A 24418-nucleotide genomic window follows, 5' to 3' on the forward strand; every position below is an offset into this window, starting at 1 on the left:
TAGGGTTGTAATTTGAAACACTGACAATATAAATATGTTAAAGTTGTAAAATATTTTAAAGTAAATGTACAATTAGATAACGTATGGATTATATTAACAAATTAGTGTATTTAACAAATATTAGCATAGATTTCAACATCGTATTAGCATAACGTTAACATTGTATAAAAGAGAATTCTAGCTGTGGGGCACCAAAGGCTCTGTGTGTGGGAGCATTTCAGTCACCGTGTGGCCATGCACCCTCGCAGTCTGGAGAGCTTGGCAATGATGTGAACATGTTGACTGACGAGAAGCCTTGGGTCATGAGGTCAAACACATGAGACTGTATTACAATTTCAATAGAATAGAACTTTAAACAATTTTTGGGACCATTCATTTGATTTCTGTCTACTCCAGATGCACTGGTTTCCTCCTACATTCCAAAGAATATATGGATTAAGTTCAAAGTAATTTTTTAAAAATCAAAGTACATATATATCTCCGTATATGACATTGAGATTCATTTTCTTGTGGGCATGCTCAGCAAATCTATAGAACAGTAACTATAACAGAATTAACGAAAGACCTCCCAGCTAGAGCATTCAACCAGAGTGCAAAAGACAACAAACTGTGCAAATTCAAATATAAATAAACAGCAATAAATAACAAGAATGAAATGACGAGTCCTTGAAAGTGAGCCCATTGGTTATGGGAACATTTCATTGGTGGGGCAAGTGAAGTTATCCCCTTTGTTCAAGAGCCTGATGCCTGAGGGGTAGTTAGTAACTGTTCTTGAACCTGGTGATGCAAGTCCTGAGACACTTGTACCTTCATTCTGAAGGCAGTGGTAAATGTTAGTAAGTTGTGGGCATGCTATGTTGGTGCTGGGAACATGGCCACATTTGCAGGCTGCCCCCAGCACATCTTGGACTGTTGTCATTGTTGACACAAACATTGCTTTTCATTGTATATTTAGATGTACATATAACAGTTTTTTTATTTTTTAAGTCTCTGTCTTGCTCTCTCTTGTACAGTCGATGTTTCAGGCCAAAACCCTTCAGCAGGACCTGGCCTGCTGAGTTTCTCCAGCATTTTATGTGTGTTGCTCAGATTTCCAGCATCTGCAGTTTTTTTTTCTTTATGAAGTTTTTTTTTACTGTCTGAGTGTTGAGAATGATCACTCTGCGCTTTTCTATTAATGAACCCCATTGCTGTAGCAGTGAATGTCTGGTCTTTGACCATGTGCTTTTGCTGTTTCTGCATCTCTGTGGCTACAATGGTTTGTTTTTGCTGCATACTTTCATATTCTCACATTGTCTTTACATTGACCCGTAGCCAGAAACATTCACAAGAACCTAAATTTGATCACTTTAGGATGGGACTATCCTCATTGTGAATGACTGTTGTACGTGAGGAGTCTACGGACTGGTTGATCACACCAACACAGCACCCAGTGAATCTATCAATCTGCACTCTGATTATATCCAGATGTTTTTGACCATCTGCCATATTACTTTGAACACATTTGCCCTCTATTCCTCCTTGTCCTGGGGCTCAAATTTTTCTTTTGGAAACTTTTAATTCAACAGTAAAGAACGTATTGAATGCATATTAGAAATTGATTGCTCTGTAGCAAGTAGGAATGAAAGTTTGAGGGTGAATTGTATTTTTATAATTGAGCTCCTTTGTTTCATGAGATTTAGAGTTTAATGATATGAGATTCAAATGCACTTTACAGTCTATAAATTTTTATAACTGGTGGCATGATAGCAGAGCAATTAATGCAAATCTTTATAGTACCAGTAACCTGGGTTCAATTCCTGTTACTGTCTGTAAGAAGTTCTCCCCGTGACCATGGGAGTTTCCTTTGGGTGCTCTAGTTTCCTTCCACGTAAGTTAGTAGGTTAATTAGTCATATGGATGTAATTGGGTTGGAAAGGCCTGTTACCCTGCTGTATATCTAAATAAATGTGGTAGAATTAAGTGTGTAGTCCTCATTTTAAGCAATCTGAAAAGTTTTTATTCAATTTGTATCTGTTGGGCTCTTAATAAAGGAATACTAAACACAAGATGCTGGAAATCCAGAGCAACACACACAATGCTGGAGGAACTCAGCATGTCAGGCAACGTTTATGGATGGGAATAAACAGTCGATGTTTTGGGCTGAGATGCGTCATCAGGACTGCTGGGTGGGGGGGGGGGGGGAGGGGGCGGGTGGAGAGAGAAGCCTGAGTAAGATGGTAGGAGGAGGGGAAGGATTGTATGAGAGGAGCCCTGACTAACTGGAGGATCAGAGGTAGAGAAGGTCAGTAACTTTAAATTCCTGGGTGTCACCATCTCAGAGAGCCACCATATAAATGTAATTACAAGGAAAGCAGGACAGTGTCTCTATTTCCTTAGGAGTCTGTGGAGATTCGGCACGTCATCAAAAACTTGACAAACTTCTGAGATGTGTGGTGGAAAGTGTACTCACTGCATTATGGCCTGGTATGGGAACACCAACGCCTTTGACTTAAATCCTACAGAAGGTCGTGTATTTAGCCCTGTACATCACAGGTAAAGCCCTTTCAGCCGTTGAGCACACCTACATGAAACGTTGCTGTAGAAAAGTAGCATCCATCATCAAAGATCCTCACCACCCAGGCCATGCTCTTTTCTCACTGCTGCCATTGGGTAGAAGGAACAGGAGCCTCGGGCCTCGCACCACCAGGTTCAAGAACGTTACTACTCCCAATCATCAGGCTCCAGAACTACACTAATTCTGTTTTTGGTGTTCCCACAACCAATAATTTCACTTTTAAGGACTCTATCTTCTTATTTCATGCTCTTGTTATTTATTTATATTGGCATTTGCACAGTTTGTTCATTGATTCTGTTGACGGCACTGTCCTTTAGATTTGCTGAGTATGCATGCAGGAGAATGAATCTTGGCATTGTGTGTGGTGACATGTACTCTGATAATAAATTTTACCTGGAACTTTGAACCCAGTGGGTAATTGGCAATGTCAGGTGAGGGAGGGAGGATGAAGTGAGAAGCTGGGCAATGATTGGTGTAAAGGATGAAGGGGGAAGCTGATAGCAGACGAGAATGGATTTTTATCCTTTCAAACCCTGACGGAGAATTAAAGTGTTAGTCAAGTCAGTGTCATTTGGCAAGGCATAAAACTCCTCATTGCCTTCCCCATTTCAGAATTCATCATTCACTTATAATATATGACCTTTCTTCCTAGATGCAGTAGTTGGAGTCATTCAGGGAAAGCAATTGAACCAGTTAAACAAGTTGGCAAAGCTAGGAATCTTCGGTATTTTTTTAAGGTGCCAAACTCCTATTTTTTAAAAGTAACACTCTTTTAAAGAAAGACTACACAAATTATACAGCGCTCTTATGGTTTGAGGACATCTCAAAGCTCTTCATTGTCAATGATGTATCTTTGAAGCAAAGTCATTGTTGTAAAGTGCATAACCTTCATGATTTTTAGAAGTATTAGTAAATTATCAGTCCAGTATAGATGAGAATGAGATATTTGGCTGTTCAGGCAAATAGAGAAAAAAGTAATTTTAAATTTTAATTATCACCTGCTTAATCAATATTCAGGAGATGGACAACTTGGTGGAGGTAAAAATAATTATAGCACAAATGAAAATGATTCCAGGTAATTTAAATGTCCTGAAGTCATCTACTGAATTGTTTTGAGCACTAAAACTTCTTAGACACCTTCATGAAAAACTATTTGCTTTATTACCAGCCTAGCCCTGAAGTAGGTGATGAAATAATGGCCACAACCACAGTTTGGGTCATGATAAAAATGGAGTCCTGTTGCAATTTCATTCCAGTTTTTTATACTTCAAGTTTATTGCTATTTAACTATATACATGTATATCGTCAAATGCGACAATATTTTTCCGACCCAGGGCAGAATTACATACAACACACAATAACTTAGGAAATTAATGATAAAATCTACAGGTGGATTACACACAAGTAAACCAAGTAAAGTGCATAAATTAAATTATATCAGGTACAGAACAGATTAACTAGTGACACTTTGTATGCGATGCAGCAGGGAGTTCAGAAGCTTAATGGCCTAAAGGAAGGAGCTGTTTCCCATCCTGATCATTCTTGTTTTAATGCATCAATGTCTCCTGCCTGATGGTAGAAAGTCAGAGGGTGCTGGATGGGTGGGTGGGATCCTTAATGATATTAAGGGCCCTGTGTACACAGCGCTCCTGATAAATGGCGGCAGGAAGACCCTTATTATCCTCTCAGCCTTTCTCACCGTCCTTTGTAGTGATGTCTGGTCCAATGTACGATTGCTCCCATACTGGATGGAGATGCACCTTGTCAGGACGCTCTAAATGGTGCTTCTGTAAAATCCAGTTAAAATGCTGGGGTGGGCTGAGCGTTGCTTGCCTCAATCTCATTAGGAAGTGGAGGTGCTGCTGTGCCTTCTTGTTCAGGGAGGTGGTATTAAAGGACCAGGTGAGGTCATCCATGATGTGATCTCCCAGGAACTTGATGCACTTAACGCCGTCTACAGAGGAGTCGTGTTCTTGCAGAGGGGGATGGTTTGTCTGCACCTTCCTGAAGTTAACAATGATTTCCTTGCTCTTCTCCACATCGGACTTTGGTTGTTCTTTCTTACCACTTCCTCTCTGCTCCGACTTGCCATCGTTGTTGATCAGGCCAGCCATGTTCTGTCATCTGCAAACTTGATGACACGGTTTGAGCTGAATCCTGTGACACAGTCATGCGTCAGCAGTGGGCTGATCACATAACCCTGGGGAGTACCAGTGCTCAGTGCAATGGGGATATCTGAAATTCAATACATTATCTTTTAGCTTTAACAACATGTTATTCTGAAAGATTAATAGAATTGAGGAGAGTAAAACGAATTGAACCTATGGGCAAATCAAACCTTTTGGCCTTTAAGACTTAACGGGTTTTTCTACATTGCTTCATTTGAGGTTATTGTTCATGTGTTTTCTTTTTAAAGCCTCCAAATTGTAAGTAGTCTTTTATAGATGAAGTTCATTTTGGGAGCTATTCATAAATGCCCTAAAATGTGCTGCAACTGATTTGCAAGTAGTGACAAGGTATCTGTTGTCACTGTACCCTTGGAGTGATACACAAGAGCATAGCAGGAAACCGGCCTCCAGGCTCTTCAATTCATGATTTAAATGCCCTGCCCTTGACCCTTACTCTTCAGTGGAAGGCATAGCCTTCAATTCCCAACCTTTCAAAAATTATCTGCATCTTAATAAATTGCCCCTGGGGAGCTGGCTTCCACAACCCTCTGGGTAGAGGATTCCAAAGATTCACCGTAAGAGAAGAAATTCCTACACACCATGGTTTAAAAGGCCTGCTCATGCATCTTGTAAATATGTTCTGTTCTTTGAGATTCTTTTATTGGGGGAACATTAGAGTCTTATAAATGCCAATGAGATCACCTTTGCTTCTGTTAAATTGAGAAGGTCTAAATATTTTGAGCCAATCCTGATAGGACAATCTTCTCGCCCCATGGATTACCTGTAAATCTCTCCTGAAATGCATCCAATCCATTCTTAAAGGGGGAGCAAAATAATATTCTAAACAAATTTACCATCTATTGTACTTTTTAAGATGCTCCATTCACAAACCATGCATGCCATTGCTAAAGATAATTGGCCAAGCAAAAGTGGTCAGCATTTGGCTTCCTCTGGACAGCGAGGCTGCTGGCTACTGTTATGGTTCTCTAGATCTTTAGGTGAAAGAAATGATATATTGCAGAATCTATCCAAAAATGGCAGCCTGGGCAAGAAGTTTGGATGTTGCAAAGATAGGTCATGTAGGCAAAATTTGATTTTTACATAAGGATGCTGGTGATGTGAACACTTGCACTGAGTCGCCATCTGCACCCAATAGGAGTACAAGGGGCCTCTGTCCAGAGTAGAAAAAAAGATTACACGGGTGGACAGCTCTTAAATTCTGCGCCAGAGAACTTGGATGAAGACTCTCGTTATGGAAGTTTACTGAAGGGTAGGCTCAGTGAAATGCCCTTTTGAATTGGGAAGCACATGCTCAACGTCAGGGAACATGGAGTCTATGACTAGCCTCAAGATTGTCCTGTCAGGGTCAGCACAGAGGCCTCGTTCTCCAGCGTGGAAGTGCACACTGGTGGGTTCAACTCCGATGCAGCATTAGATGGGCGATGTTGCAGAGCAAGCAGTAGGAGCCCAGTGGAAGCTCAATTTCGGGAATGCAGTTTAGACTGGCCCCAGTGTGGTTGTGCGTTGTACTGCTTGGAGCAGCCCTGCAGTTTTCCCTTCCACAGAATATCAGGGTAGCCAGGATGCAGTCCTGAGGGAATGGGCAGTGGTCACATGGTGAACAAAGGCAATCTCCTTTATCGTTCATTCCCCACCACCTCCACTCTACTGGGCCTTCATAATTTGTCAGCTGGCCAGTCACCTCAGCTGCCTCTCAGGCAGAGGTGGGACAGTCCTGCTTTAGGCCACAGTCCAGGGCCCTCTTCAGTTGCTGCAGTCAAGCTGAGCAACCCTTCATCAGTCACAGTGCAGCCACTGCGTGAAATAATAAGACAAGCAAAGGAGCCTAGAGTGATTAACTGACCTTTGTTATTTAAAGGTTGGTGTTTGGGAAGTTAGATTGCAGTGGTTATTTCTAACTTGTTGTGAAGTAGGTGCTGTGGTGATAGAAATATTTGTATTCTTCCACCTGTACAAGATGATTGAAGATGGCAGGTATATTTAACTCTTTATAAAAACATAGAACTTGGGAAAATAAATGCTCTGTCTCTTCATGTGCCTGCTCCAGTAGCAGCAACTAGCTCAGTGTTACTAATATAAAAATATTCAACAATACACTTTTATAGAGGTACAAACCCCTATTGGAGCAGCCATCTTTGTTGGGCAGTCCCCAGGATGGAGCATGGTTTGCTCTCACTCTAGTTTTCAGAGGTCTGAGGCTTTGAGCACCCCTACCCTACAACCTCCAACTCCTCTTTCCCCCCACCCCCATCTCTATCCTCTTGTATTCTTCATTGAATAAGTAGACAATAGTGTGAAGTTCTGTATCTGAATGTGTACGGTTTTGTGTGCATAGTGCTGAGAATGGTTATAGAGTGTAATAGGCTGCACAGGTTCCTATTAGTTTAAAGATTACCCCACCACTCCTGAGAAGATCGTCATAGTTGAGGTCACTGTTGAATCAAGGGAGATTTTTGCCACTGGCCTTGATTTGGTTCTGTTGAAGACCAATTGAAAATGATCATGGCTTAGTAGCAGCATGAAGCAAGCATACAGTGGAGTGACATATACGAAGGATGTATGTAGCTGGCAGAGCCACAGAATAAAACTTTGTGCCAGGATGTTGAACATTGATTCTCACAGCTCACTGTTTATTATCACATGCCAGATTGAGACTCTGGGAGTAGAATCACTTTAGTACCTCTCACAGTTGACATGTGGCAGCTTCACAGTGATATTCCTGTAGTCAAAAACAACCTGAACTGTGAGGTAGCTAGTATTTCTTACAAAAATGCCTCATCTCTGTCAAAGTCGTTGGTCTTTAGGAAGTGTATGAATTGTAGTCTGCTTAATTGTAGTGTGGCCACAATGTTCCTGAAACAACGTTAAAATACAAGATTAGAGGATCTCTTCACTGACTTGTAGACATCTCAAAATATTCCTTGCTGAGGTTCAGATAAGGGGTTTATTTGTTGAACACACTGGAGTGTGGCAGCCTCCTGCCAACTATCTTCCTTTTTCCTCTCCCTCCCCATGCCCTTTGCTATTCCCATGTTATCTTCTGTTCTGTTGCAAGGAGAAAGCCACCTTGTGCACCTGCGTCTGGTATCAACAGGTTTTAGCAGATGCCTTGAAGCACTTCAGCACATGACACATCAGCTCTGCAAAGTGCGAGTCTTTTATAGAACTGGAACAAAGACATAAACCTCTACTTGCAAGTAGTTAATTTCCCCTTCAAATAGCACTGTTGGGAAGGAAGGGAAGGGAAGCTGCATTCCCATACTCCTCACTGGACCACACTTGCTTTTGTGGTATCTTAAAAGGAAATGGACCCCATGAGCTAACTTCTCTCTCAATAAATCTAATGCATGTGAACTTGTTCTTTTGTGCTCATTAGGAAGTGAAGAAATTTTCTAGAAGTGTCTTGTGACTGATACAGTTCTAAATAGGATTCGATTGATTACCTGAGTGGTATTTAACACACTTGAGGACATCCCAGTTTTCTTTTGGCCATCTTTAAACAAGTTTTTTTAAATGCCACTGATACTGTGACTCACAACAGTTACAATTTCAAATGCCATTTCTTTTATACGCACAAGTTTATGACTCAACAGTCCCTATAGTCTCCAGTGATTTAACTTTGTAAATCTTGCCGTACTTAATTCATTTTAGCAATAACAATTAAAAGTTTCATACAATGTTTAGTACGGTAGTTCAAAACATCCATGAAATGGCTGTAGAAACCAAATTTCAGAAACAATATATTATACATAGAACATTCAGCACAGTACACAGTATTCCCTTTGGCTCAGTGTTATGATTACCTCCATTTCTCTGTCGTCCATGTGTCTATCTCAGGGTTTCTTAAATGTCCCAAATATATCTGCCTTTCCCACCACCCCAGTAGGATGTTCCAAGCACCCACCACCATCTGTATGGGGTGTGGAAATACCTTTGTCACTCCACACCTCTATACATTCCTTTAATCACCTTAAATGTATGCCCCTTGGTACTAGTGTTTCTGCTTTTGGAAAAAGTCTGGCTTTCCACTCGATCTGTGGCTGTTATCATCTTGTACACCTCTATCAAGTTGACTCTTTCTCCTTCACCCCAAAGAGAAAAGCCCTAGCTTGCTCAACCTATTCTCAGAAGATGTGCTGTCTAATCCAAGCAGCATCTTTTAGTACTATATCATGTATCCAGCACCTTTATCATGGGCAAATTTTACCCTAGAATTGATTTGACTTTTGTAGTGAGCAGTGGAATCGGTTCTTATTTTTGGTGAAAGTGTCATTTTGAGGCAGGGTTCAGTTCCATCCCATAATAACTCTTCTGGTTTTGTGAAGCCAAATGGGTTCAATATAGGAATAACATGGTGTAGGCCTGGATTCAGTGGACCAAGAGCTTGGTTCTGTGCGATGTCTCCATGGTTAAGACATGGCAGGACAAGCTCAGGCTGTAGCATTCTTGCCACTTGCTGGGATACCTGTGGGTGTCTCACAGACACAGCCAATTGTGTGTATGAAGTGTGTATTAAAATTATACATGTCAAACACAGCTTTAGACACCAAGCTAAAAGACTATTGTTTGGGTAAGTGTCCAAAAATATGGAATAGTTGGGACAGGTGGGGAGGTGGTATCGACACCAGAAGGGACAGCATTTAAGTTGTCATTTTTCATTTCATTTTCAATCTTTATTGATTTTTTTCAACAAAAAAAGATACAAATCAGGAGAGGTTATAGCAAACACATAATACAAAAATGTAGTAACAACAAAAGAATATATACTGTCAAAGTCAAATACGTATAATAAGCTATTGTATATAAACAAGAAACCACAACTTGGCAAATCATAGAGAAAAAAAGGACTGGAAATTGTCTTGTACTCTCTAGTAATATCCATTTTAACTTGTTCTTTAAACCATCAACTCTGGATAAGGCTTTTTTAATATGGAAAACTAAGGGAAGAAAAACTATTTTAGATTATTTTCAGAGGATTGTTTAATGTCTTTTTCACAGTTAGTGGATAAATATGATATATTCAGTGCACATTTTTTTTAGATACTTGCAAGTTAGGAATTTTTTTACATGATTTTTTTACCGAATTATCCATTGGCTCATTCACCAAATTTGATTTATGCTATTTTTCAGCTTAAACCACTTCAAAAACGAATAACAGCTATTATATATAAACAGTTAATGAATGCACATATGATGCCTAATGATAAGGTTAAACGTACTTGGGAAATGGAACTTCAACATTCAATTTCAGATGATCAATGGAGTAAAATTTATTATCTAGTTAATAATTCATCTACCTGTGCACGCCACTCCCTAATTCAGTTTAAGATAGTACACAGGGCCCATATGTCAAAAGATAAAATAGCACATATTTTATCTAATATAAGCCCCACCTGTGACAGATGCATTGCTGAGGTGGCTACTCTAACTCAGATGTCTTGGTCCTGCATAAAGTTAAATAATTTTTGGAGGGATGTGTTTAGAATATTATCAAAAGTTATAGGTGTGGATTTACAACCCAATTCACACACGGCAATCTTTGGGATTACTCCAGAGGAAACAGGAGTTCCCGCTTCCGCTCAACATGTGATAGCCTTTTCAACTTTACTGGCTTGGAGAGTTATCTTGTTACACTGGAAAGATACTAATCCACCTACTGTTTTTAATTGGCTCTCCTCCATTATGTCCTGTTTAAGTTTTGAGAAAATTAGAAGCCGAACTTTTGACACCTTTTAATTTTGAGCAAGTCTGGTGACCTTTTTATTCAATAGTTTCATATGATTTAATTTTTTTCTTATTTTTTAAGAAATAATTTTTTTCCTCTTTTCTTTTTGATCCTCCTTATTCGCGAAAGTTCAGAGATGAGTAGAAGGATATTTTTTTAAAATTTTATCCTCAAATGGACTGCCCAATCTTTCCTTCTCTTGTTTTATGTTAGTTTAGTGGGGTTTTTTTCTCCTTAGCATTCAAATTTTAAGCAATTAAACCAAAGGGTGATGTGGATGCTGGAAGTAAAGCACTGCAGATATAGGACAGGAGGGTGAGGAGGAGTGGAGGGCTTGGAAACAAGGAGGTAACTTTAAGATGGAGCACTAGGTAATGTGGTCAGCGAGCAGGAGAAATTGAGTCGAACATCCACGTGGTACTGTATTGTGCATGTAGCAGAGAACCAAGAGGAATGGGTACAGGTAAGGATATGAGAAATAGTTTTGATCTTGATAAAGAAGCATGTGATGTTTTGGCAGTGCTGTCATTGACATTTGGGCTGGGGGCCCTTTCTCTGCACTTTGATATATCTATCACGTACTCAGAGATGAAGCATGAAACAGGCCCTTCCGGCTCGGAGAGCCCACTGATTTAATCCCAGCCCAATCACAGGACAACTTACAATCAACAATTAGCTTAGCAACTGGTATATCTTTGAACTGTGGGGGGGAAACTGGAGCATCTGGAGGAAAACCATGTACGCATAAGAATGTACAGACTTCTTACAGAGGACGCTAGAATTGAAGTCCGAATTCCAGAATTGAACTCTGACCCCTTGAGCTGTAATAGCGTTATGCTTACCATTATGCTACTGATGCATCCATGGTATATATACTTAAATTTCCTGTAACCATCCTTGAAGAATAGTCCTGGCCGGTATTTATCTCCCATTTATAAACCATGTTAGGTGTTCTTTTTCCCATTTATATAAAAAAAATCTGATGTTATGCATAATTTAACTGTTGTCACTCAGTGCATTAGGACGTGTCCATGCAAGTGTTTTGTTGGCGTGAAAGAGCTTTGGGATGTCTGAAGCTGGAATTTGTGTGCTGGAACTCTTCATTTTTGATCGTATGTTAAGTAACTGGGCTAAAACTGACAAAATACCAATAAATAATTACAGGATGTGTAAGGATGGAGGAGTGTTCAGTACTGCATCATGCAGAATCACTCTTCAGAAGAGCCACAGGAGAGAACTCCTTTACCATTTCAAAAGTCCAGATTCTAAATAATATCCTGCTATCTCCCAGTTTTGTTTACTAAATAGTAACTTAGCTAGAATTCTATAAATGTTATTGTTTTCACAGAATCGTAAACTGTGATGTAGAAGGAGACATCAAATGGAGTTATTTAGGTTAAATTCACGTTGCAGTTCTATTTGTGGCCCATAAGATGCTGTTCTGAGCATACATTCTGCAAGGGATGCGTTCTCAGGATTGAGAGCACTTTCAGAACCAGTGCCAAAAGGGGTGAGTCTTGTGGATTTGACAGTGGTTCTGTGATGGGAACCCCCCCGGTGTGAGTCCCCTGTTACGCCAAGAATGAACTCACTGCCTTAAGTGTAGCTGTGCAGGCAACTAGCTACAAATCCAGCAATGAGTCGGCCACGGCTCGGTGCGGAGAGTTGCCCGTGAGGGCTGGGCGGGCGGAGGCTGCCGTTCGGCACTGAGGTGTGGGGTTCAGAGTGGCACGCCGGCCCCACAGCAAACCGCCACGCTCGCTGCTGCAGACTGGCACCCCTGCTCCATGCTCTCTATCATCGCCTGGCACAGATCTAATGGGCGCTTCTCTTCCCCAGCCCAGAGACTTCTCGGTAACCAGTTCAGCAGCGGCCTCTGGCCATTGCCCTTGCGCAGCTAAGTGAAGAAGCGCCATCTGCCATCTTCCATCACACCCAACCGATGGTGGAGGGAGGTTGCAGGTCCACACGTGGTGTATGAAGTGCTGCCAGTCCACAGCAAAGGCCAAGGTGCACCCCTGAGCCCCACATCTTGCCAAACATGGGGGTAGGGCTGGCTTGGATGGGTGTTAATGAGTTGGCCCGTTTCCATGCCGTGTGACTCTATCTCTGCACCTGTCTGTTGGCCTCTCCACACTGAGTGGTGAGTGATGTGTTGATCTGAGATTGCTGGAGGAAGACAAGGGCTCCCAGTGTGCTGCCTGACTGAATATCTGTTTTTCTTGAGTATCAGTGGGTAGTTTCCTGTGAAAGTTTGGGCTGGAGGTTGACGAACAGTATAATGAATCAGGGCTCTGTGGGGCAGCTCTAAGCAGGGGACCACTATTTGACTGAAATTGTGGCAAAGGTTTCTGCCTCCACAACCTTCTCACTCTGCCAGTTCCACTCTTCGGGCAAGGGAAAATGTACCGTTTTACAAAATCTATATCCATTAGTTAGTAGTCCCTCCATTAAAGCAGTGCTCCCAACCTGGGGTCCATGGCATTTAAAATAAAGTTAGGAACCTCTGCATTTATTGACTTGGCTTCTTCCTGTCTCAGCCCCTCATAATTTTTCACATCTCCATCCTCTCCCTCACCCTCCAGGTCTCCATCCAATCCTAGTTATACCAAGCTCTCAGCCTCAGGAATGTCCTCAAACTTTCTTCACATAGTCTAATGATGCTTTCACATCTCCCCTATCACCAGAATGCAGTGGCTGAGCTCATACTCTAAGTAGTTTCACAACCACTTCTCTACCTTTTGAGTTCAATGCCTCGGCCAACCCCTTAATCATCTTGTGCTGTTAACCTAATTTCGGAGCTGATGTTTCAAAATGTCAAAATCCCCAGCAACATAAGATTCTGATTTTTCCAGATTAGGATTATTATTTTTGTTTAAATGGACATTGAAGGACACTGGACAAATGGGATTATTGTGGCAGAAAGGGTAGTATAGACATGATGGACCACAGGGCCTCTTTCTGCAATGCATAACTCTGATTCCAGCCTACCTTTATACAGTAATACCTTTTAAAAAGATGTGACACCTTGGTAAGAAATATTTTTATTGAATCAAGTGACTTTAAATGGAAACATTAACTCACTAGGGCCCCAATTCCCATGATCCTTTTATACTCACTGGGGCCCAAAAGAGCACGGGACAGTGTCTCAATATCCTGGATACCAAATCAATAGGACTTCTAAGCCATCAGTTAGTGGCATTTGGGAAATGCTGCCACATAATGTTAAAACTGCCTGCTTATTTGCACAGCTGTATATTAGTGTCATTGTTAGTGTCCTAATTTTTTTGTTAATACAATGCACATACACTTTTCTCATCAGTGCATCTTTGCAGAATTCGAGGTGCAAATAATGCAGTAACTTTGGGAGGTTAAAAAGTAATTATTGTTTTGTTCTGGAAGTAGGTCTGTAGATGTTAGAATTAACTGATCAGTGGTATTTCCAACATTATAATAATGTTGATTAGAGGGAGTTCTCTTGTGAAGGGGAATAATGACACTGAAGCTGAGCCTTAGGGCTGTAATTACTCTCAATCATTTCTTCTGGCTGTGCCCATATTACTATAATGTTGCACATAGTATTGGACAGATACCCAAATGGTAAGAGAAAGCTATATATGGCCTATTTGTTTGTTTGTTATGAGCCATGTCTTTTCATGACCTTTTAGCAGTGTATAAATGATGGTGGGGCTGGAAGGAAGGGCTGTGGATTTATGGTAGGAAAAACAAAGTACATACATTTGAATTCAATCAAATCTTAATTTATTTGAGGATTTTGGTGCTTATGATCTAATACTTTGATGTTTAGCAGTCTACAAGAAACTCACAAGTCAGAAACTTGAAACTCCTAGTCAGAGACATAACAGATTCTGCAGATGCTGGAGATCTTGAGCAACACACAAAATGCTGGAGGAACTCGGCAAGTCAGGCAGCACCTATGGAGGGAAATGAGAAGTTGTGTTGGGCCAGATCTTGGCCTGAAATATCAGCTGTTTATTTCTCTCCATAGATAACCTGCTGAGTCCCTCTGGCATTTTGTGTGTGAAACTCCAAGTCCCCATTTTGGTGCTGGAACTTTGGAAAACCACATTGAAAGTTTATCAGCATCACTCTTGTATTGTCTGTGCATGATAGTAAGTCTCAGACACTCCCTTAAATGCATTTTATTCATGAAGCAACTTCCAAAGTGAGAGGGTGTCCTTGCAGTTGCTTCCACTTCAAAGATGCTGTGTAGAAGTTTGATTCCAAATCCTGTGACAACAAATATTCCCATAAAGCAATCCTTAAATTGTTAACTAGAGAATTCATTGTTCACAAATTGAAATTAACATGGCATACGTGGTACATTCCCCATTTGGTTCAGAGTATTGACTACTGTCATTCCTAATCTGGCTCTAACTGGTTATGATTCTCCACGGGACTGTTGAATAGTAGTATTCATGCTCTGCAGGTAACTGGTAAGTAAATTTGCACATTGGATAAACAAACTCCTCGGTGGTCATTCTGAAATGGTTCTGATTTGAGTTGCCCTGATCCATTGTGCCCTGTATAATCCAGTGTGTGGTGAGTGTCAAGTTATCATTGTCTCCCACCATGTTTGGAGTTGGCCAATGTGAACTTGATCTGTATTTTGCCTCCATTTCTTAACCGTGACACTTCAGCCATGGAATTTGCATTCCTGCCCTTACCTACTTTCAGTTGACCATTTATTTTTCTCTACGTTTCTGATGTTGCAGTGTTATTGTTGGTAGAAGCTTCTGTTCCTCTTGTAAGCCTCTGCAAACAATAGATTGTTCTTAGGTTGGGGCACTGTGAAAGGCTCAAGATACTGTAACAAGAGTTTGAATGTGATGAGCAACACAGACAAAATGCTGGAGGAACTCAGCAGGCCAGCCAGCATCTATGGGGAAAAAAAGTACAGTTGAAGTTTTGAGCTGAAACCCTTCGGCAGGACTCAAATGTGATGATTTAGTTAACCTCAGCAGTTCCTTGACCATTTCAACAATGTTCACTGCCCTTGCATTACACTGTGGAAAGTGACATTATATGGATGATCAAGTTTGAGAAGGTCACTAAGCTGTTTATTGTGAATAGTGACACTTCATTGGTGATCAATATCTCAGGGATGCCTCATCAGACAAACTGAGTCATTTGTTACTTAAAGATATTGATTACTATTTTTTTCCCCACCCTCCCCCCTCTAAAAGTCTGTCTCCCAGAAGGTTGAAAAATGGTCATTCTATCACCAAATACAGTTTCTCATCCAGGTCTAACAGATATTTCCCAGGGCAGTCTGAGAGGATGCATATTTTTTTTCAGTACCTTTTGAGAGATCAGTAGCTGTTGTGTTTTTGTATCTAGTTTCTGATCTCCTTTCTCATCCCTGGCTGGTGGATGTTGTGTCTCGTGCTGCAAACGTAAAACTCCCAGAAGAATGGAGTTTTTGTTTTTGAAGCTTGGTTTAAAAATTACCCTTTGACTGCAAGGATGGTAATTCACAGGATACCGCAAGTGTCTGGTTCCTCTCTCGTGTGAGATTATCTTCCAGAACAGGTTCAACCTTCTGTTGTGCCTTTCCACTCTGCCAGAATCACTTACTTCAGGAAATGCATAATTCTGTTTGGCTGCCTCAATCTCCTACTTCAAAGTTCAAAGTAAAATCTTCTATCAGAGCACATACATATCACCATACGCAACCCTGAGATTCTTCTTTTTTCTGTGGACATACTTAGCAAATCTATAGAACAGTATCTGTAAACCTCAGGAACTGGAAACTGGAAACAAGCTGTGCAAATGCAGTTAAAAATAACAAGCATGAAATAACAATATAATCATCTGTAAATGAACCTCTAAACGAGTGTATTTATCACCTTTTGTTCAAGAGCCTGATGGTTGAGGGGTAGTAACTGTTCTTGAACCTGGTGGTGAGAGTCCTGAGGCATTTGTACCTTCTATCTGATGGCAGCAGCGAGACGAGAGCTTGGCTGGGGTGGTGAGGATCTTTCGATGCTGCTTTTCTATGGCAATGTGATGTGCTCAATGGTTGGGGGGAGGAATTGGGGGGGGGGGGGGAAGGATTTATCTGTGGTGTACTGGGCCGAATCCACTACCTTTTGTAGGATTTTCTGCTCAAAAGCCACGGTGTTCCTATACCAGGCTGTAATGCTGCCAGTCAGCACACTTTCCACCGCAGACGTATAGAAGATTGCCAAGGTTTTTATCACATGTTGAATCTCCGCAGATTCCTGAAGAAGCAGAAGTGCTGTCATGCTTTCTTCATAATTTTATGTTTATGATAGGTCCAGGACAGTTCCTCTGAGATGGTGACACCCAGGAATTTAAAGTTACTGACCCTCTCCACCTCTGATCCTCTGATGATTACTGGCTCATGCACCTCTGGTTTCCCTGTCTTGAAGTCTACAATCAGTTCCTTGGTCTTAATGACTTAGAAACATTGAAAACCTACAGCAAAATACAGGCTTTTCGGCCCACAAAGTTGTGCCAGACATGTTCTTGCCTTAGAAGTTACCTAGGGTTGCCCATAGCCCTCTATTTTTCTGAGCTCCATATACCTGTCCAAGAGGCTCTTAAAAGACTATCATATCCGCCTCCACCACTGTTGCCAGCAGCCCATTCCATGCACTCACCACTCTCTGCATTTTTTTTTAAAAAAGCAGCTTACCCCTGACATCTCCTCTGTACCTACTTCCAAGCACCTTAAAACTGTGCCCTCTCGTGCTAGCCATTTCAGCCCTGGGAAAAAGCCTCTGACTATCCACACGATCAATGCCTCTCATCATCTTATACACCTCTATCAGGTCACCTCTCATCCTCCATTGCTCCAAGGAGTAAAGGCCGAGTTCACTCAACCTGTTTTCATAAGGCTTACTCCCCAATCCAGACAACATCCTTGTAGATCTCCTCTGCACCCTTACTATGGTTTCCACATCCTCCCTGTAGTGAGGTGATCAGAACTGAGCACAGTACTCCACGTGGGGTCTGACCAGGGTCCTATATAGCTGCAACATTACCTCCTAAACTCAATCCCACGATTGATGAAGGCCAATGCACCGTATGCCTTCTTAACCACAGAGTCAACCTGCACAGCTGCTTTGAGCGTTCTATGGACTCGGACCCCAAGATCCCTCTGATCCTCCACGCTGCCAGGAGTCTTACCATTAATACTATATTCTGTCATCGTATTTGACCTACCAAAATGAACCACCATATTGAGTGAGAGGTTGTTGTTATTATTACTCCACTCAGCTAAGTTTTCAATCTCTCTCTGTGCTGATTCATCACTCCCTTTGATACAGCTCACAACAGTGGTGTCATCAGCAAAATTGTATATGGTGTTGGAGCTGTACTTGGCCACGCAGTCATAGTGTAAAACGAGTAGAGCAGTATCTGGAATAGCCCTTGTCAAGTTGATAGTCTTTATCACTGTGGCATTAATTGCATCCTAATATCAGCTCACTGCATGTTTTTGTTGGGGTAGTCCAAATCATTATATTACCTGCCTACATCCTTACAGGCATTCCCTCCAATAGTGCTCGTAGCCTACAGCTACATCACTGGTAGCCTGGACTGGGATGACATCTTTCCCAGCTGATGGGTCAAAACATCAGTGAATCTTTCCACAACATTTTTACGGAACTTGGCACTCTCAGTTGCAGTTTGTTGGGAATTCGGATATCCACCCTGCTCAGAACACGAGCAGTACTTATCGACATACTTTTCCAATAACACCAAACTGCGGCAACCATAATAAAGTGCCTTTCCTCAACACAATTTTAACCACTGGTTAAAATAAGCACACAAACTACTTAATCAATCCTAAAGCAGCGTTTACACACAGCATCCAAAATCCCGGACGAAGACCCCCACAAATGTGACACTCTTGTTGGGGCTGGTATACAAACTTGGCTCGGTGGCTAACTCTGCTAAGAGCCATGTGACTCAGTGGTGAGAAGGCCACTTTCATAAACAACATGTCCAGTGTCGCTATGATTTAGGGTTCAACCAAACGAGAACATGATATTCCGATTAAAGAAACCTTGAATGACAGGTTGAATTAATTTCAGAATGAAATTCTGCTTATGAAGTACTATATGCCAAAATACACAAAAACAGAAAATGCTAGAACTACTGAGCATTGGCATGCAGTATCTGTGGAAAGGGAAACAATTACTACTTCAGATCTAGGACCGTTCATCAGTACAGGAAGAGAGAAAATCAGGCTAGTTTTCAGAAGCAGAGAAAGTGAGGGAAGAATGGGTTGAGCAAAGGGTATACTTCTGAAAGGGTAAGACCATGTGGCTACTAGGAACAGATAGAACAGCAGGAGGCAACACTTTTGTTTTCATAACAAAACTCATTCTGGACACAGTTCATTGTTTTTTTTAAAAACTCTACAGAAATTTGGCTGAACGTGGTTGTCTACAGATAGCAGATACTGCTCTTGATAGCTTCATTAAGACTTCTTAAATCTAGACGTGTAGGTTTATGTGAGGTTGTCAATAGATCTCTCAACTCCTACCTAACCTAATTGACATCTGGGGTTCTTCATGATCCCTGGTATCACTTTTAATGTGCCTGTCCCTCCAACTTAGTTTTAAACTTATTGAGAGTTGCTGGAACATACCTTGGAGAGTGTACATCTGCTTGCTTCCTTTCATCAAGGGCTAAATACTATTTAGAATCCAATTATTTTTCTAAATAAAACAAACATCTGCATGTTCAACTGGAAGTTGTGCAGTTGAAGGGATCCACTGTGTTGAAGCAGACTTCATGATCCTGTCAGCCACACTGCTTTGCCAATTCCAAGAGTAGATTATTTCGTCACATTGAAACCTACACCTGTCTGGTTGCCCGATATTCACTATCTTCCAAGAGCATCTGTTGGTATGCTTCAGTGTAGCCATGATATATACTGTATTGATTATGCAGTACTTTTTGGCTTTGCCTCCACTGCGTTGAAATAAATGGTTTGCTTTATAAGGACATTACATTTTTCTCCAGAGTCAAGTTGAATTATTTCTGGTTGCTTTTACACCGGTATCTTAGTGTAGAAATATTTAGTAGCTGCTTTTTTTTTGGACAACAGGCTCAATGTTCTCAACTGTATGTGAATCTGGCCCTGGCCCATTCGTCCCAATCATTCATTGACTTGCACTTCATCACACACCACAGTCCAAGTCACACACTTACTTTTCCATAAGCGTTGTGTTTTATTTACAGCCACTTGTCTTGCTGTCCATCACATTTGCAATAATCTCCCATCTCATTGGTACTTTCTGACCACTTCCACACATTTCACTAAACATGCATCTATTTGAAGTCCATGTGGATTTTCTAGTCAGTAGTGCATAAATTGATACACTTTTTTTCAGGGTTAATACAGTCACAGATCATAGTTGCCCCTCCAACCTCTGAAAAAGGGGTTCCCAACCTGGGGTTCACAGATCCCTTGTGTAATGGTATTGGTCCATGGCATAAAGGCTGGGAGTCTTTGCTCTAAAATACAGGAAATGGTTGGTAATTTAATCCGTCAACACAGGTACTTTATTGTTTGAACACATTCCAGACAGCAGGCATCTTAGTAATTTTGTCCCCAAACCCTGTTACCACATTTATCTGTCATCAGTCACATGAAACATGCCTTTAGCAGAAGCATTGACCAAGGACTGAACTTGTGACACATTACAGTAAAAGGTGAGAAGTCTCAGTCGTGTGTTGGGAATACCCTGTAAATTTGAATGAATCAGCATAGAAACAGGACTCATTTTAATGTGCCCCTTGACTCCAACTTTACTGCTTATGGACAAGGGGTGTTTTGTCAGATGTATAGGTAAATCAACATAGATCTAATCTTTAAGAAATTCTTTTAATTCTCCTGTTTACCATATAAAACAAAGTTGTGTCAACTAATGTTAAGTTGATAAGTTTCAAGTATTTTCATATTTTTGAGTTAGATTTGACTCAGTTCACGAGTGATTTTTAAATGTTACTGAAAACAAAGCATATTCTAATCTACAAATGAGCACTACTTTTTGAGAAATCATGGAAGGAAAACAAATTGCTTAATATGTGTTTTGTGCTTCCTCTGTCTGTAGCATTCAGACACCAGAAAAATAAAATCGGCATGTGGAGGGCCACATGACCTGCTGTATGCCGTAGGCAAGGCTTTGAGTTTCATCATTGGCATGAGTCATGCCTGATTCTGCAACCTTATGATTCTCAAACCTGGTTTATAGTTGACTTTCAAAATATCCTTATTTCTCCCCACCCCCCCATCCTACTAATGTGATCTGTCCTTTAAAACCTTGTGAGAGGTAGTGGTTTATACTGTTAACTCCTCAACTTTTGGAGTAAGCAGGCATTATTCCAAAGCAACTTGGGCACAAGTGCTTCAACATTAAATATTTGTGTTCTAGTTGGGAATTGGTCTCCAAATAAAATCAAACATCTTTCTCTCTCCAGTAACTGCATCATGTTGTGTTCTTTTTGTCTTGTAGATTGAAAAATTGATCTAGTGTTTATTAGAAAATGTGACACTGGCTAAGCCAGTATATTCAGATCTAAAATAAGCAACCCAAGCTCTGCTTAATCTCAAGATTGCATTACTTAAAACGTGTTTCAAAGAGTGCTTTGATGCAGTTTTGGTGTTTATTTTGAACTTCTGCGACAATAACGAGGCCTGGATCAGATGGCTGTAATCAATAACTACCACTTCAGAACCTGCAGGCCATCACCTAGGATGCAGATGGTGAACAAAGACATTGTAGTTTGTAAATTTCCCAGGGTTTAGTCAACGTGAAACTACGTCTAGGCTTGTCAAGGTCAGTAGGAAGAATTCCTGGAAGTTTGGTCATGAGGTATTCTAGATGCATCTCATCTGACCACAAGCTATATGCCAATTTTATTAGATCACTTCCTTTAACTCTGCTTTGCAATCTGTTTTGGGTGAACAACTCAAAGCTATAAAGCTTAAGAGATTTGAACAGGATAAGATGAGTAAGCTCAGTGAGTTGCTTCCAAAGCACAGCAGACACTGCTGATCTCTGCTCAGAACCAACATTGCCTGTGTCAGACTCAATAAAGAGAGGTTTTCATAAAATGATATACACTGAAGCTTGGGAGAAGGTCTTTCCGAGTTCCCTGCTCCTCTAAACACAATTCTTCATTGAGAATTCAGTTTGGCTAGGATAAATTGAAGTGGCATATGTGCATTTTATAGATCCTTATTCTCAAAATTTGTACCATGAAGTATTTAGGGGTTCTAGGACTTCCTTGCTGGTGACCTTTTTTGATTAGAATTGTTAGTGTTGTTGATGCGCAAAGTTTTAACTCTTCACATTCTCACGTCTTCATTTATTTTTCTACAGGTTTTCTCCATTGTTGTATTTGCTTCTATTGTGAATGAAGGCTACGTCAATAACGGCAGCAATCAACTTTACTGTGTCTACAATAAAAATGACAGCGCCTGCAACTATGGCATTGCAATTGGGATCATGGCCTTCTTCATATGCATCCTGTGCTTCACCCTGGATTTCTACTTCCCACAGATGAGTAGTGTAAAGGACAGGAAACATATTGTAATGGGAGATCTGGGACTTTCAGGTAGATATACTTAGTGTCGCAAAGGAGATGGACTTCTACTTCTAAATGTAAAGTTATAAGCAATTCCTTATGTTCAGTTACATTTCTCAAAGAAAGATTTGTTATTTTGCAGTTATTGATTGTCCACAGACAGTAAAAGTGGAAGACTTTCGCCAAAATAACCAAGATTTAAAATACTCACAATTGATTACAAACCTTGTTTATAAAAATCTCATCTGAGAAAGGGGTACTGGATTTTGGGTTTAGAGATGTAGAATTTCCCCTCAGTGGCTTGTGTCACATGGATGTTCTGATCAAAAAGAAGCTGACCTGTTTTCATTTTTATTACTCGTGTAGCACATGGTGTGGTTAATTTCAACAGCTTTGAGTTCAAATCTCATCATGTCAAGTTGGGAAATGGAATTCAATAAATCTAATATCTTTTAGGTTGTCATCAAAACTCATTTCCAAATTGTCATAACAATCCTACTCATTCACTGGGATTCTTAGGCAAAAGACGAACATCATTGTCATTTGGTTTGGAATATATTTAGCCCAAATCTGGTAACAGTGAGTGACAATCAGTGTGTACTAAAGCAACCTAGTAACTCTTATGAATATACTCAGGGACAGACTCTGCAGCCCCTTTGGGTGGAGAATTGCAAAGATTCACCATCCTCTGGAAGAAGAAATGTCTTCTCATTTTTGTCATGAATGGTCTTATTTCAGACCAAACCCTGGGCACACCAGCGTGTGGAAACGCCATTCCTTTATCTTTACCTTGTGAAACCCTGGAAGAATTCGTGCTGATAAAACTCCCTATCAATTTCCTAAATGCAAAAGAACTTGAGTCCCATTTTAATTGATTTCTCTTTAAATGACAGATATCCCATTTGGACTAAATCTGATGAATCCTCACTGCAGTCCTTCTGTTTATCCTTGGGCAAGGAGGCCAAATGTGTTCACAATAGTTCAGATGTATTCTCATCAGGACCCTACATAGTTCACCTTGATTTGTTTTCATCCTTTCCATGATTATACTAAATCTAATGGAATTATGATCACCATTATAAAATTGCTCTGGACTGGTACCCCATGCTGAATTTCGGAATCCACATATTCCGTGTTACTGAATTCACTATTATGATTTTTTTTTAAATGAAAGAATTCCTGGAGATATTTTGAGAATTTTGTGTCTTCTATACCTTTCACAATGTTTCTATTCATGAATAATAGGGTATCCAATATCTACTGGTCTTTGGCTTTTCCATTAGGACAAATTTGCATATTGTATATTTACACTTCTGCTGCCTTCTGACTTTTTGTGTAGGTCGTTGTTGCATAATCACTGGTGTGATTGCTCCTTTTCTCTCTACTGCTTCTGTTGATCCTCATTTTCATAAAAAATTTCAAGTATACCCCATTTCCTTTTAGATCTGCTCTCTGTATCAGTTCAAAAGTCATGAATGTTCTCTTCAAAGTCCAGTGAGCTTTAGAAATGGCTGTAATATTATGTTTCATTTATTCTCATTTATTACAATCACTGTTGAACCAATGAAGTAATTTTGAATTGAGATTACTATTCGCCTTGGGAAACACAGCAGCCAGCCTGTGTATATCAATAATACAGATACATTAATGGATATTACTAGATCTCCCTTGATGTTAATTCAGAGACAAATGTTGGCCAAGATACCTGGGATATTTCCCTAGTTTGTTTCAAAATACAACCAAAGTATCTTTTACATGCACTTGAAGATAAAATGGGGTTTTAAAGGTTAATATATAACCCAATAAAGGTTTATAGGATTTAACGAAGCAAACACAGATTCTTTCCTGTTTGGAAGAGCAAAGTTAAAGAAACTGTCAATGTAATACAGCCATCTACAAACTAGAGGAGGATTCTGAAGAGTTGTTATCTAGGATGGGCTGCCAGGGTAAATGGTGGAGACTGATGTAGACATTGTTAACATGAACATAGAAGAGTACAGCACAGGACCAGGCCCACTAGTGCACAGTGTTGGTCCAAATTAGTAATTTAATGCCCAATTTAATCAATCCCTTCATCTTTCACAATGCTTATTTCCTTTCATTCTCTTGTATCTCCATGCGCCTTTCTAAGAGCCCCTTGAACCCCTCTATTGTATTTGCCTCCACCACCTTATGCAACACATTCCAGGTACCTGCCACACAGGAAAAATTCTTACCCACAATTCTCCTTTGAACGCCCCCCCCCCCCCCCAGATTAAATGTGGCTCCTCTGGTATTAGACATTTCAAGCCTGGGAGGAAGATCCTGACTGCCTACTCTATCAATGCCTCTCAATCTTATGAACCTTCATCAGAT

At 40.5% G+C, this 24418-nt stretch overlaps 1 protein-coding gene across 1 annotated transcript in view; it reads left to right on the top strand.

The window, feature by feature from the left end:
* syngr3a (synaptogyrin 3a) overlaps positions 1-24418 on the top strand; it is a 60541-nt gene that overhangs the window by 12382 nt on the left and 23741 nt on the right. The window contains exon 2 of the mRNA XM_059979569.1: positions 21859-22093. Coding sequence (XP_059835552.1) covers positions 21859-22093 — 235 coding nt within the window. The remainder of the gene's footprint in view (positions 1-21858; positions 22094-24418) is intronic.

Source organism: Hypanus sabinus, chromosome 9 (genome assembly GCF_030144855.1).
Source record: "Hypanus sabinus isolate sHypSab1 chromosome 9, sHypSab1.hap1, whole genome shotgun sequence".
NCBI lineage: Eukaryota > Metazoa > Chordata > Chondrichthyes > Myliobatiformes > Dasyatidae > Hypanus > Hypanus sabinus.